The sequence below is a fragment of the Salvelinus fontinalis genome, chromosome 24 (genome assembly GCF_029448725.1).
Source record: "Salvelinus fontinalis isolate EN_2023a chromosome 24, ASM2944872v1, whole genome shotgun sequence".
In the NCBI taxonomy this organism is placed as follows: Eukaryota; Metazoa; Chordata; class Actinopteri; order Salmoniformes; family Salmonidae; genus Salvelinus; species Salvelinus fontinalis.
Window position 1 is genome coordinate 883,530 of NC_074688.1, and position 16,138 is coordinate 899,667.

The 16,138-nt window shown below is 43.8% G+C and overlaps 1 protein-coding gene across 2 annotated transcripts in view; it reads left to right on the plus strand.

Annotated features, from left to right (window-relative positions):
• Positions 1–7,064, plus strand: part of atg16l1 (ATG16 autophagy related 16-like 1 (S. cerevisiae)) — a 44,960-nt gene extending 37,896 nt beyond the window's left edge. For both annotated transcript variants that reach the window (XM_055879306.1, XM_055879307.1), the window contains one exon: positions 4,002–7,064. In XM_055879306.1, the coding sequence (XP_055735281.1) occupies positions 4,002–4,095 (94 nt within the window). In that variant the 3' untranslated portion in view covers positions 4,096–7,064. The remainder of the gene's footprint in view (positions 1–4,001) is intronic.
• Positions 7,065–16,138: the final 9,074 nt, after the last annotated feature.

A 16,138-nucleotide genomic window follows, 5' to 3' on the forward strand; every position in this document is an offset into this window, starting at 1 on the left:
CACTCAATCTCACGATACATGGCCCCATTCATTCTTTCCTTTACACCCCCCTTTCCATTCATTCTTTCCTTTCCACCCCTATGCTTCACAGTAGGTATGGTGTTCTTTGGATGCAACTCAGCATTCTTTGTCCTCCAAACACGACGAGTTGAGTTTTTACCAAAAAGTTATATTTTGGTTTCATCTGACCATATGACATTCTCCCAATCTTCTTCTGGATCATCCAAATGCTCTCTAGCAAACTTCAGACGGGCCTGGACATGTACTGGCTTAAGCAGGGGGACACGTCTGGCACTGCAGGATTTGAGTCCCTGGCGGCGTAGTGTGTTACTGATGGTAGGCTTTGTTACTTTGGTCCCAGCTCTCTGCAGGTCATTCACTAGGTCCCCCCGTGTGGTTCTGGGATTTTTTCTCACCGTTCTTATGATCATTTTGACCCCACGGGGTGAGATCTTGCGTGGAGCCCCAGATCGAGGGAGATTATCAGTGGTCTTGTATGTCTTCCATTTCCTAATAATTGCTCCCACAGTTGATTTCTTCAAACCAAGCTGCCTACATATTGCAGATTCAGTCTTCCCAGCCTGGTGCAGGTCTACAATTTTGTTTCTGGTGTCCTTTGACAGCTCTTTGGTCTTGGCCATAGTGGAGTTTGGAGTGTGACTGTTTGAGGTTGTGGACAGGTGTCTTTTATACTGATAACAAGTTCAAACAGGTGCCATTAATACAGGTAACGAGTGGAGCACAGAGGAGCCTTTTAAAGAAGTTGTTACAGGTCTGTGAGAGCCAGAAATCTTGCTTGTTTGTAGGTGACCAAATACTTATTTTCCACCATAATTTGCAAATAAATTCATTAAAAATCCAACAATGTGATTTTCTGGATTTCTTTTTCTCATTTTGTCTGTCATAGTTGAAGTGTACCTATGATGACAATTACAGGCCTCATCTTTTTAAGTGGGAGAACTTGCACAATTGGTGGCTGACTAAATACTTTTTTGCCCCACTGTACATACTCAATTGGGCTAATCATTAGCTAGATCCCAAACTCTAAACATGATCAATGTGTTTAATGTCCCCACAAAAAAAACTTTACATAAACACAGTGAATGTATTACATTTATCCCCTGGTCTTAACTATGCACACAGTGAATTGTGGAGGCTAAATGCGCCTAAACCATGCTCATATACAGCGCTGATCGCTCCTTTTTAGGGGTTGAGAAAGAAAAGTAGTAGCCATGGAAAGCTGGGATTCCCCTCTTTTTAACAAAATTGCTTTCAAAAGTTTACTGCAATTGCATTAAGAAATGTGCATTGACTGCTTATCAGAATACATGTTTCTCTCCTTGTGGCACTCGCAACTTGAATGCACCTCAAGGAATATTTATTTCTCGCATAGAACACACAACGACAAGCTGACTAGGTAAATACCTAGGTAAACTATTCTACTATGGGGTTGTTGCTGTTCATTACTCTTGTTGTCAGAGGAAAAGTACATGTTGACAGTTTTAGACTCTTCAAAGTTTATAGTGGCTGATACCACTGCTATAGGTTAAGTAAATATCACAGGATTCCATCCAGGTCGGCAGGAGGTATCAGCCTATATAAACTGGGTGGGTTGGGCCCTGAATGCTGATTTGGCTGAAAGCCATGCTATACCATGGGTGTGACAAAACATCTATTTTTACTGTTCTAATTACGTTGGTAACCAGTTTTATAATAGCAATAAGGCACCTCGGGTTTGTGATATATGGCCAATGTACCACGGCTCAGGGCTGTGTCCTAGCACTCCGCGCTGCATCGTGCGTAAGACCAGCCCTTAGCTGTGGTGTTTTGGCCGTATACCACCCCCCCCCCCCCGGGCCTTATTGCTAAAATATACAGTGCATTTGGAAATTATTCAGACCCCTTGACTTTTTCCACATTTTGTTAGGTTACATATTCTAAAATGTAATAAATAGTTTTTTTCCCCCTCATAAATCTACACACAATACCCTACAATCACAAAGCAAAAACAGGTTTCTAGATTTTTTGGGAAATGTATTTACCATAAGTATTCAGACCCTTTACTCAGTACTTTGTTGAAGCACATTTGGCAGTGATTAAACCCTTGATTATTCTTTGGTATTGCGCTACAAGCTTGGCACACCTGTATTTGGGAAGTTTCTCCCATTCTTCTCTGCAGATTCTCTCAAGCTCTGTCAGGTTGGATGTGGAGCGTCGCTGCACAGCTATTTTAAGGTGTCTCCAGAGATGTTCTATCGGGTTAAAGTCCGGGCTCTGGCTGGGACTTGTCCCGAAGCCAGTCCTGAATTGTCTTGGCTGTGTGCTTCGGGTCGTTGTCCTGTTGGAAGGTGAACCTTCGCCCCAGTCTGAGGTCCTGAGCGCTCTGGTGCAGATTTTCATCAAGGATCTCTCTGTACTTTGCTCCGTTCATCTTTCCCTCCATCCTGACTAGTCTCCCAGTCCCTGCTGCTGAAAAACATTCCCACCGCATGATGCTGCCACCCATGCTTCACCGTAGGGATGGTGCCAGGTTTCCTCCAGACATGAAGCTTGACATTCAGGCAAAAGATTTCAAGCTTGGTTTCATCAGACCTGAGAATCTTGTTTTTCATGGTAGGAGTCCTTTAGGTGCCTTTTGGCAACTTCCAAGCGGGCTGTTATGTGCCTTTTACTGAGGAGTGGCTTCTGTCTGGCCATTCTACCATAAAGGCCTGATTTGGTGGAGTGCTGCAGATATGGTTGTCCTTCTGGAAGGTTCTCTAGAGCTCTGTCAGTGACCATCGGGTTTTTGGTCACCTCTCTGACCAAGACCCTTCTCCCCTGATTGCTCAGTTTGTCCGGGCGGCTCTAGGAAGAGTCTTGGTTGTTCCAAACTTCTTCAATTTAAGAATGATGGAGGCTGCTGTGTTCTTGGACCTTAAATGCTGCAGAAATGTTTTGGTACCCTTCCCCAGATCTGTGCCTCGACACAATCATGTCTCGGAGATCTACGGACAATTCCTTCGACCTCATGGCTTGATTTTTGCTTTTACGTGCACTGTCAACTGTGGGACGTTATATAGACAGGTGTGTGTGCCTTTCCAAATCATATCCAATCAATTAAGAAGGAAAGAAATTCCACAAATTAACTTAACAAGGCACACCTGTTAATTGAAATGTATTCCAAGTGACTACCTCATGAAGCTGGTTGAGGGAATGCCACGAGTGCAAAGCTGTCATAAAAGCAAAGGGTGGCTACTTTGAAGAATCTGAAATATAAAATATGTTTCCAGATGTTATTTCTAAGGTGTGACGTCTTCACTATTATTCTACAATGCAGAAAATAGTAAAAAAAATGACTAGGTGTCCAAACTTGTGTGTAGATTTGGGGCGGCAGGTACCCTAGTGGTTAGAGCGTTGGACTAGCGTTGGATTGAATCCCCGAGCTGACAATGTAAAAATATGTCGTTCTGCCCCTGAACAAGGCAGTTAACCTGTTCCTAGGCCATCATTGAAAATAAGAATTTGTTCTTAACTCACTTGCCTAGTTAAATAAAGGTGTATTAAAAAATTTAAAAAAGCTATAATATCTAAAAACCTGTTTTCACTTTGGCATTATGGGTTATTGTGTGTAGATTGACAAGGAAAAATGTACATCAATTTTAGATTAAGGCTGTAACGTAAAAAATGTGGACAAAGTCAAGGGGTCTGAGTTCTTTTCGAATGCTCTGTACTCGTCAGCAAACATTCAATATCTGCAGATGGCATTAAATCACCAACCATGTGTTTTGCCTGTTCAGACAACACACTCCAGGTGACAGTATGACCCCTTTGTTTATTGACCGACTCATAGTAGAAGAGAATGTACTTAAAATGAAGTAAGCCCTCAATGGCGCAGCCCATGCTGTCACAGAAGGCATTATGGCGCAGATGCAAGGAAAGGCACTTTCTCTATCTCTTTGGGGTACGGCTTAACTTCTACCTGACACTCAGTTTTGATGTTCTGTTGTCTCTTCTCTCAGCTCTGCCATCAACTCGGTGTCCTGGTCGCCATCGGGAGCCTACGTGGTCAGTGTGGAGAAGGGCAGCAAGGCCGTCCTCTGGTCTGATATGTGATTGGCTCTGCTCTGCTCTGGCCCTCTGCCATTGGTTGACTGGCTGTCTCTCTGGACTGTTCAATGGAGGCACAGACTGGACGGGGATTCCCTAGCCCCACCCTCTAACAACGGCCAACCCCCGCATCACTTTGCCTCACTGGCATTGGACTATTCTGTGCTCTGATGCGTTGGGGGGGGGGGGGTTTCTTGCCTAAAGGAAGGAGGTCATCCGGTGGCCCATGGGTGGCAGCAGAGTGTTAGTGTCCAGTTGAATGTGTCAGTGATGAGAGCCATGAAGGCAGAGTTTTCTCTTAAAGTTAAACAAAATTATATATCCATTTGAAATTATATCCAACCGAGGCAAGGCGAGTGAGTTAGACAGTTTAACTAAGAGATGACATTATAAAACAGTTGTTGCCAAATTGCCACTATTAACAGAACTGGATTGTCTGTTTTTAAGGCTGCAATTGGACACGTCGTTAGTTTCACAAGACCTTGGGGTGGGCTTTTAAAGATGAAGTCTTTGTTTGTCTCCTGGGCCCACTTTTTCCAAACTTATCTGATCGTATCTCAGCAAATGGGTAGAATTAGTCCGTAGAAATAGAATTAATAGAACACGTGCATCATTGACTTGAATGGGGACGTCTGTTAGAATGAATCTATTTCTATGCATTTAATCTAATCAAATTGCCGAAATCCAATCAGATAACTTTGAAAAACTGGGCCCAGGTTTAATTTTTAAATAAAATTCCTTTTTTTTTTGGCCTTAAAAAAATTAAATAATGCATGGCAACAATAACGGAAAGCACTGATTTTGTGCAGTTCCCGGTCCTTCTAATGTGTAGCCGTGTTTCCACTTACTTTGCACCACCTTGGCTGTGTCTGAAAGGGCACAAGGTGGGTGGTTGGTTCAAACTGTATGGGAGCATTGAGTTGTCAAGGGTCAAGTTAATACTGTAATGCAGTGCCCTTCAAGCCTTGTCCTGGCTACCCACAGGGCCTGTTTATATAGCTCTGCACCAACACACCGCAAGTTTATAAGTAGTTGTACTGGGCTGGAACAAAAGCCTACACACCTCGTGGGTCCTCGGGACCAGGATTGAAGAACACTGCTGTAAGGGAGACTGAAGATGTGTTGTGAACGAGAGTAAAAACAATTCTCTATAACAAACAAACTCATGTGCCAATCACAATGAACATGACCTCCATGTAACATTTTAAACAGGGAATGCTCTGTTTTGAGATGACAATTCTCTAGACAGTTGGAATGAACCCACACACTTGGCACATCTGCTTAATGCTATTTATTCAGGTGTTCAGTGTTATGTCCTATCAGTCACTGTCAACATCAAAATAATGCACCGTTCCTGTCTTGGAGGGCCACGGCATGTGCTGGTCTTGAAATTCTGTTCTTGATCGGTCAACTATTAGACCCGATGTATTGGTCAGCTCACCTCGATTCCAGGGGTGAAATGCTGGGCGGTGTCCTGGAGGGATGCATAGTTCAGGACGTTGCAAGAAACGTTTTGTTTAGAGCTGACATGATTCCCTACTATAAAAGCATGTTCTAATCTACATAATGCATTTGTATCGGAACTTTTATGTAGGCTTAAAGCTGACCCCATCTTCCGAAGACGTTAAGCAGATACTGTGGTCCTCCATAGACTGGGGATTAGCTCCACTCCTTAACACTTGCATGTTGTTTTTGTTCCAGTCTTTTTTCTTTTTTCATTTCAGTGGACTTGTTGACACACATGACATATGTGTCATGTTTACACAATGCTGTTCTAAATATCAATGACTGGTATCTATCGTTCACCACATGGGCAGGGAACTCCAGTCCCTCAAGGATAACTTGGTCCAATGGGATCTGCTGACAAAGTGCCAGGTTCAGTAGTGAAATATTGTCGAACATTGCAGGTAGAAATACCATAAATAGATTCAACATGATTCCTTGGTTCAATATGTCAAAGCCATGTTCTACATATTTCTATCTGAAAGTTCCACAACGTTGAGTCCTGAGGGGTACTACAAAGCAAGATCAATGCTTTAGCCAGTGAACTTGTCTAAATATTCTGGGGGGGATTTTTTTTTTTTTTTTTTAAGAAAGACACGTTTGAAAATGCATGGTCTGATTTAAACAAACAACCAAAAGTACATATCTTAGTTTAGCTTTCCTAATGAACCAGAAAATCGGATTATTTCTGTTTATCGAAGTTAGCTGGCTAACTCATTGATCTTGCTTTGTAATATACACTTCTGAAAGCACCCAAATATGTACTTGTAATTTTTCCAGAGGGGAAAAGTTTAAGAAAGTTTGAAGATCAATGGTGTCATGTTTTTGGCTTTGTTGGTCATGTTTTCCACTCAGACAATAACTGGTGCAAACACTCTGTAAATCTGGCCCAGAAAAGTGTCTTTCACTCATTAATAATGAAATGGTGAATGAATACATGCCCTGGAGGATACAAGGCACTGATAAGATCGAACAGAGGATTCTCTCTCGTTCGTTCTGTTGAAACAGGCCAGCATATCCTGCCCTCTTCAGGGTCATGTTCAGTAGGCACCAAATAGGAGAAAATGGACTGAAACAGGGGAGGACTATCTGGACTTGTCCAATAAGACAGCTCATTTTCGTTTACCGTTTTATTTATTTTTTTGTTCCTTGCCCTTATGAACATGACCCAGGACTCTTTTCCCCACGGTTAACTCCAAGCTTCAGTCATCGTGTACAGGGAAGGGGAGGTTGGTTTTGAAATGTGCTTGGTAAACTGCTGATCAGCAGTCCTTTACCCCACCCCTCTGCGATCAGCAAAAAGATTGTAAAGCTTAAGTTATATTATGTATGTATATGAAACATTGTGTTAATGTATGCACACTGAGAAAGTGTGGGAACATTTGTGTGTTATATAGTTTTTTGGGGTGAGGCAGATGGTAGCTGACTACAGATGACGTGTGTCAATAAAATTACTATCTTACTGTCGGAAATGTGCACTATAACTGAAACTAGAGAATTATTAGTCATATGAGAGATTCTATTTAGGCACATGGTCTTCTCAATACAGTCAACAGCTTTTCCACAAATTATGTAATGGTTGCATGATCTTGGTTAACCCGTAACTAAAATATTCTGTGATTTGTTCAGATGCTCGATTAGGTTCTGTGGATAAGCGTGTTAGAAAGCGAGATTTCCTGTTTGCGAAAGTCCTCACCCTCGCAAAGCAGTTTGAGCACCGCCTTCACCCAATCCTGGTAGGTCCAAATAACCCGTGACGAAACCCAAGATCCGGCACTAATGCTGCTTGTTATCACGCATCCCATAGAATGGTGGCAGATTCTACGGTACCAGTTATGTTTACCTAAATGTGTCCACTAGAGATTAATGGGTGCATAATGTCGGAAGTAGTTACATTTAGAAATATTGGATCCTTGTACAAATGCAATATTTACTTCCACTTCAATTAATGATATACCCATGGATTCTTGGTGAATATAACTTAAGTGAAATGTCTAATGCAGGGCTGCCTAACCCTCCTGGAGATCTACTGTCCTGTAGGTTTTCAGTCCAACCCTAATTTAGCTTTTCTGATTCAGATATTTAAGGTCTTGTTGAGAAGCTAATTAGTAGAATCAGGTGTGTTAAATTAGAGTTGAACTGAAAACCCCCGACGGTAACTCTCCAGGAAGAGAGTTGGGCAGCACTGGTCTAACCTTAGCATGGCACAACATAAGGTTGTATATTTAAAATAATACATATTTACAAAATATGCTTCGCTACATGACCAAAAGTATTGGTCATCGAACATTTCATTCCAAAGTCATGGGCATTAATAGGGAATTGGTTCTCCCCTTTGCTGCTATAACAGCCTCCACTTTTCTGGGAAGACTTTCCACTAGATGTTAGAACATTTGCTCTCGGGACTTGCTTCCATTCAAACGAGCATTAGTGAGGTCAGGCACTGATGTTGGGAGATTAGGCCTGGCTCGCAGTCGCTGTTTCAATTCATCCTAAAGGTGGTCGATGGAGTTGAGGTTAGGGCTCTGCAGGCCAGTCAAGTTCTTCCACAACGATCTCGACAAACCATTTCTGTATGGACCTCGCTTTGTGCACGGGGGCATTGTCATGCTAAAACAGGAAAGGGCCTTCCCCAATCTGACTCAAAGTTGGAAGCACAGAATCGTCTAGAATGTCATTATATGCTGTAGCGTTAAGATGTCCCTTCACTGGAACTAAAGGGCCTAGCCCAAACTGTTTTTCCCCAGACCATTATTCCTCTTCCACCAAACTTTACAGTTGACACTATGCATTGGGGCAGGTAGCGTTCTCCTGGCAACCTCCAAACTCAGAATTATCTGTCGGACTGCCAGATGGCGAAGCGGGATTCGTCACTCCAGAGAACATGTTTCCAGAGTCCAATGGCGTTGAGCTTTACACCACTCCAGCCGATGCTTGGCATTGCGCATGGTGATCTAGGGCTTGTCTACGGCTACTCGGCCATAGAAACCCATTTCATGTAGCTCCCGATGAACAGTTCTTGTGCTTCCAGAGGCAGTTTGGAACTCAGTGAGTGTTAAAACCGAGGACAGATGATTTTTATGCAGTCCCGTTCTGAGCTTGTGTGGCCTACCACTTTGCAGTTGCGCAATTGTTGCTCCTTGACGTTTCCACTTCACAATAACAGCACTTAGTTGACCGGGGCAGCTCCAGTAGGGCAGAAATTTGACGAACTGACTTGTTGGAAAGGTGAATTCCTATGATGGTGCCATGTTGTATATCACTGAGCTCTGCAGTAAGGCCATTCTACTGCCAATGTTTGTCTATGGAGAATGTGTGGCTGTGTGCTCGATTTTTATAAACCTGTCAACAACTGTTGTGGCTGAAATAGCCAAATCCACACATTTGAAGGGGTGTCCATGTACTTTTGTGTATATATAGTGTGTCATGTTGATCTCATGGACTATATAAGGCCCTGCATCCATATAATTGTTGTCCATTTCCTTTCAGATGGCACAAATTAGGGCCTGCATTAGGTCGTTGGAAAGTTTGAGAATGTGCTTCAGAAAGCGGTAGTGTGTTTTTAGGGCGCCATTTATTCTAAAAGTATGTCTATGGTAATACACTGGCAGAACACAATGGCCATGTTGTAGCAAACATCAAAAGCTTGCTGTGTGAATTACGTATTAAATAAGTAGTAACATGCAGATGGGCTGCACTATTCTGGATGAGTTGAGGTCTGGGGCTGTCTGGGGAAAAAGTGCTGATCTAGGAGAAGGTCCGCCCCAAGTTCATTTAATCTTAAAAGGAAAAGCTGATCTTAAATCAGAACTCCTACTGGGCACATATGGCCACTGATTGCATAAGCTAACAGGGAGTTGCAGTTGAATTGCAGTGGTGACCCGCACCTGTGGGTTCATGCTCTACACACAACAGAATCAGCTAAGACTTTTCCTCAAGGGAAGTGTCTGTCGCAGAGAACGACAGTCTCGTCAGAGGTCTTGGCGTGGGCAGATTTTCCAGGGAGGAAGAGCGTCTCCGTCCAGTTATGGTTGAACTTGAGGTGGTGGGCTGATAATTAAGCTGAGATGTGTGGTAGGGATAGATATGTCTCCTGTTTTGGACTGGTCTTCCTGTTCTATTGGAAGTCTCCTAATAAGGTCAACTTACGCATGAAAAGGAACGAGGCAAAAGCCCAAGCTGCTCTTGGGTCACCACCCTGCTACACTCCTGGGGTAGCCTAGCGGTTAGAGAGGCGTGCCAGGGGCCAGGGGTTACCAGTTCGAATGACGGGAAAAATCTGGCGTGCAGTGAGTTGGCAACTGTAGGTTCCTAGATTCCATTGCCTGTCGTTGTGCCCTTGGCCGCAGCAGCTCTCCAAAAAAAACTGCATGTGTGTCTTTAAGAGGGTTCGGGTTAAGAGCAGAAGTCAAGTTTCGGTTGAACCTTGTGTGGAATTGACCAATAAAGTAATCTTAAGTGTGACTCTGGGCGGAGGGGCCTGGCTGTCACGTGTATAAGGGCTGCTTCCCAAGGTAAAGTATTCACTTCAAGGAATTGAACTTGCAGATGTGTTGCTGTGCATTTTGTTGCCAACCTTACTTTGCTAGCTGACAACTTTACGGTTTTTACTTTTTAATTACCGGTTATCTTTTTAGTTTTTCCCTCATTCAACTTTTTCACTCCGGACGCTTTATCTGGACATGGTTCGTCAGCACCTTCAACAGCCAAAGCTAAGTAGTAACATTAACATGATGCCTTCTAATTGCAATCGCTGTACTCATAATATACAGGAGAACGATCGCCTTACGGCGAAAATAGCTGTGCTGCAAGCCCAGCTTCAGACGCAATTGTTAGGCAAGGGTAATTTCAGTGTAGGAAAGGATGAAACAGCGTCTGTGCCACCATTAAGTACAGATAGTAGTATAAATCCCCCCCCGCACAGTCCCCGCAGCCGGACAACTTTCTCATGGCTTCTGAAGGGAAATGCTGTAGGAATGCTCAACTGGTGTCGCTCATTCAGCCGACAGAAATTTTCAACCTGTTTTCCCCATTAAGTAGTGAGTCGGAGTTTGAGGCCGAGTCTTCTCTTGTCTCTACTCCCGTTATGGGGTCTGAGACGCCGAAGCTTCCCACCATTAGCTCTGACAAATTGAAAACCCTAGTCATTGGCGACTCCATTACCCGCAGTATTAGACTTAAAACGAATCACCCAGCGATCATACACTGTTTACCAGGGGGCAGGGCTACCGACGTTAAGGCTAATCTGAAGATGGTGCTGGCTAAAGCTAAAACTGGCGAGTATAGAGATTTTGTTATCCACGTCTGCACCAACGATGTTAGGATGAAACAGTCAGAGGTCACCAAGCGCAACATAGCTTCAGCGTGTAAATCAGCTAGAAAGATGTGTCGGCATCGAGTAATTGTCTCTGGTCCCCTCCCAGTTAAGGGGAGTGACGAGCTCTACAGCAGAGTCTCACAACTCAATCGCTGGTTGAAAACTGTTTTCTGCCCCTCCCAAAAGATAGAATTTGTAGATAATTGGCCATCTTTCTGGGACTCACCCACAAACAGGACCAAGCCTGGCCTGCTGAGGAGTGACGGACTCCATCCTAGCTGGAGGGGTGCTCTCATCTTATCTACCAACATAGACACGGCTCTAGCTCCACAATGAAATAGGGTGCAGGCAGCAGGCTGTTAGCCAGCTATCCCCATTGAGACTGTGTCTGTGCCTCGACCTAGGTTGGGCAAAACTAAACATGGCGGTGTTCGCCTTAGCAATCTCACTAGGATAAAGACCTCCATTCCTGCCATTATTGAAAGAGATCGTGATACCTCACATCTCAAAATAGTGCTACTTAATGTTAGATCCCTCACTTCAAAGGCAGTTATAGTCAATGAACTAATCACTGATCATAATCTTGATGTGATTGGCCTGACTGAAACATGGCTTAAGCCTGATGAATTTACTGTGTTAAATGAGGCCTCACCTCCTGGTTACACTAGTGACCATATCCCCCGTGCATCCCGCACAGACGGAGGTGTTGCTAACATTTACGATAGTAAATTTCAATTTACAAAAAAAAGAATGACGTTTTTGTCTTGAGCTTCTAGTCAAGAAATCTATGCAGCCTACTCAATCACTTTTTATAGCTACTGTTTACAGCCCTCCTTGGCCATATACAGCGTTCCTCACTGAGTTCCCTGAATTCCTATCGGACCTTGTAGTCATAGCAGATAATATTCACATTTTTGGTGATTTTAATATTCATATGGAAAAGTCCACAGACCCACCCCAAAAGGCTGTTGGAGCCATCATCGACTCAGTGGGTTTTGTCCAACATGTCTCAGGACCTACTCACTGCCAGTCATACTCTGGACCTAGTTTTGTCCCATGGAATAAATGTTGCGGATCTTAATGTTTTTCCTCATAATCCTGGACTATCGGACCACCATTTTATTACGTTTGCAATCGCAACAAATAATCTGCTCAGACCCCAACCAAGGAGCATCAAAAGTCGTGCTATAAATTCTCAGACGACACAAAGATTTCTTGATGCACTTCCAGACTCCTTCTGCCTACCCAAGGACGTCAGAGGACAAAAATCAGTTAACCACCTAACTGAGGAACTCAATTTAACCTTGCGCAATACCCAAGATGCAGTTGCACCCCTAAAAACTAAAAACATTTGTCATAAGAAACTAGCTCCCTGGTATACAGAAAATACCCGAGCTCTGAAGCAAGCTTCAGAAAATTGGAACGGAAATGGCGCCACACCAAACTGGAAGTCTTCCGACTAGCTTGGAAAGATCATGATCATTAGAAGGCAAATTACGGACTCCTCTTTAAATCTACGTATTCCTCCAAAGCTTAGCTGTCCTGAGTCTGCACAACTCTACCAAGACCTAGGATCAAGAGAGACACTTAAGTGTTTTAGTACTATATCTTTTGACACAATGATGAAAATAATCATGGCCTCTAAACCTTCAAGCTGCATACTGGATCCTATTCCAACTAAACTACTGAAAGAGCTGCTTCATGTGCTTGGCCCTCCTATGTTGAACATAATAAACGGCTCTCTATCCACCGGATGTGTACCAAACTCACTAAAAGTGGCAGTAATAAAGCCTCTCTTGAAAAAGCCAAACCTTGACCCAGAAAATATAAAAAACTATCAGCCTATATCGAATCTTCCATTCCTCTTGAAAAAGCTGTTGCGCAGCAACTCACTGCCTTCCTGAAGACAAACAATGTATACAAAATGCTTCAGTCTGGTTTCAGACCCCATCATAGCACTGAGACTGCACTTGTGAAGGTGGTAAATGACCTTTTAATGGCGTCAGACTGAGGCTCTGCATCTGTCCTCGTGCTACTAGACCTTAGTGCTGCCTTTGATACCATTGATCACCACATTCTTTTGGAGAGACTGGAAACCCAAATTGGTCTACACGGACAAGTTCTGGCCTGGTTTAGATCTTATCTGTCGGAAAGATATCAGTTTGTCTCTGTGAATGGTTTGTCTTCTGACAAATCAACTTTACATTTCGGTGTTCCTCAAGGTTCTGTTTTAGGACCACTATTGTTTTCACTATATATTTTACCTCTTGGGGATGTCATTCGAAAACATAATGTTAACTTTCACTCCTATGCGGATGACACACAGCTGTACATTTCAATGAAACATGGTGAAGCCCCAAAATTGCCCAACCCTGGAAGTCTGTGTTTCAGACGTAAGGAAGTGGATGGCTGCAAATGTTCTACTTTTAAACTCGGACAAAACAGAGATGCTTTTGTCACTTCTAGGTTAGACTACTGCAATGCTCTACTTTCTGGCTACCCGGATAAAGCACTAAATAAACTTCAGTTAGTGCTAAATACGGCTGCTAGAATCCTGACTAGAACCAGAAAATTGATCATTACTCCAGTGCTAGCTTCCCTACACTGGCTTCCTGTTAAGGCAAGGGCTGATTTCAAAGTTTTACTGTTAACCTATAAAGCGTTACATGAGCTTGCTCCTACCTATCTTTCCGAGTTGGTCCTGCCGTACATACCTGCACGTACGCTACGGTCACAAGAAGCAGGCCTCCTAAATGTCCCTAGAATTTCTAAGCAAACAGCTGGAGGCAGGGCTTTCTCCTATAGATCTCCATTTTTATGGAACGGTCTGCCTACCCATGTGAGAGACTCGGTCTCAACCTTTAAGTCTTTACTGAAGACTTATCTCTTCAGTAGGTCATATGATTGAGTGTAGTCTGGCCCAGGAGTGTGAAGGTGAACGGAAAGGCTCTGGAGCAACGAACCGCCCTTGCTGTCTCTGCCTGGCCAGTTCCCCTCTCTCCACTGGGATTCTCTGCCTCTAACCCGGCGCCCCCCCCCCCCCCTGGTTTGTGCTGTGGTGGAGATCTTTGTGGGCTATACTCGGCCTTGTCTCAGGATGGTAAGTTGGTGGTTGAAGATATCCCTCTAGTGGTGTGGGGGCTGTGCTTTGGCAAAGTGGGTGGGGTTATATCCTTCCTGTTTGGCCCTGTCCGGGGGTATCATCGGATGGGGCCACAGTGTCTCCTGACCCCTCCTGTCTCAGCCTCCAGTATTTATGCTGCAGTTTGTGTCGGGGGGCAAGAGTCAGTTGGTTATATCTGGAGTACTTCTCCTGTCTTATCCGGTGTCCTGTGTGAATTTAAGTATGCTCTCTCTAATTCTCTCTTTCTCTTTCTTTCTTTCTCTCTCTCGGAGGACCTGAGCCCTAGGACCATGCATCAGGACTACCGGGTGTAACGGATGTGAAATGGCTAGCTAGTTAGCGGGTCCGCGCTACTAGCGTTTCAATCAGTTACGTCACTTGCTCTGAAACCTAGAAGTAGTGTTGCACCTTGCTCTGCAAGGGCCGCGGCTTTTGTGGAGCGATGGGTAACGATGCTTCTTGGGTGACTGTTGTTGATGTGTGCAGAGGGTCCCTGGTTCGCGCCCGGGTCGGGGCGAGGGGACGGTTTAAAGTTATACTGTTACACGGGCATGATGACTCCTTGCTGTCCCCAGTCCACCTGGCCTTGCTGCTGTTCCAGTTTCAACTGTTCTGCCTGCGGCTATGGAACCCTGACCTGTCCACCGGACGTGCTACCTGTCCCAGACCTGCTGTTTTCAACTCTCTAGAGACCGCAGGAGCGGTAGAGATACTCTTAATGATCGGCTATGAAAAGCCAACTGACATTTATTCCTGATTTATTATTTGACCATGCTGGTCATTTATGAACATTTGAACATCTTGGCCATGTTCTGTTATAATCTCCACCCGGCACAGCCAGAAGAGGACTGGCCACCCCTCATAGCCTGGTTCCTCTCTAGGTTTCTTCCTAGGTTTTGGCCTTTCTAGGGAGTTTTTCCCTAGCCGCCGTGCTTCTACACCTGCATTGCTTGCTGTTTGGGGTTTTAGGCTGGGTTTCTGTACAGCACTTCGAGATATTAGCTGATGTACGAAGGGCTATATAAAATAAACTTGATTTGAAGGAGAATAATCAAATTTAAGGAAGATGCCTCAACTCTACAATGCATTGGTGAGTAAAGCGGGTGTACCGTAGCATCTGAGTGACGGGTGAATGTGTTTTAGTGAGATTGTGGAACAGGATTGGTGATTTCAAATTGTGATTTTGCTTGACCCCTTGATTCTTAAATGGCGCTACTTTGCAGGACTGATACCCTGACTACACGCGAGCGTTGCAAAATATATTTAGAAATCTATATTATTCAATTATTGCACCCACACTGCTCGCCTGCACCAACGATCATCTTTTTTGCAAAGGGCAAAAATAGAAGTCAATTCTATTTGTGATGCAGATCGCGCTGCAAGTCCTGCCTCTCCTATCTCCTCATTGGTTTATAGAAGCAGGTACCCACGTGGGTGACTGAAAGACGAACTAGGTCAGTGGCGGTATTGCACCTAATTTATGAAATTGCCAATCTCAATATAAAGTCAAGAGAAGAAAAAGCCTGGAAGGGGAGAGATGACTAGAAACTATTCGGTTTTATGTGTGGATTAATAGAGTAGAGGACCTTGTGCATTTCAGGGAAAATAACAACTCCATGTTTATCCCAGGACAAATTAGCTAGCAACAGCAAGCAAGCTAAATAGGACAACTTGCTAGCTACATTTCCATACATTTGTAATGTTTTTCGACTTGTCCCCAAATTAATATAATTGGTTCAGTTTGTATTGATATTTTAACCTGCGTGTCGTGATCGCGTTTGGTGTGGGGGGACATTTATGCACAATTGAGACGCGCGCACACGGGAACTTCGTGTTCAGGCGAGTGCCCCGTTTATTGTTGTCTGGCAATGAAGCACGCAATAGGTGTTAAAGTTAGAATCAGGCCATTATGAATGTAGATTCCTCCAGCTCCTGTACATGAAAATGTAATAGTTTCAACTTTGTCTTGACCGCTCGTGGTAACGTTAGACATTTCACGCCTTATTAGCTAACAAAGTAAACATTCAGAACGTTAGTTCAGATTGCATCCGATACAAAATACATCAAGATACTGAGATATTCAAATATCTGAGTCTGATCTTCAC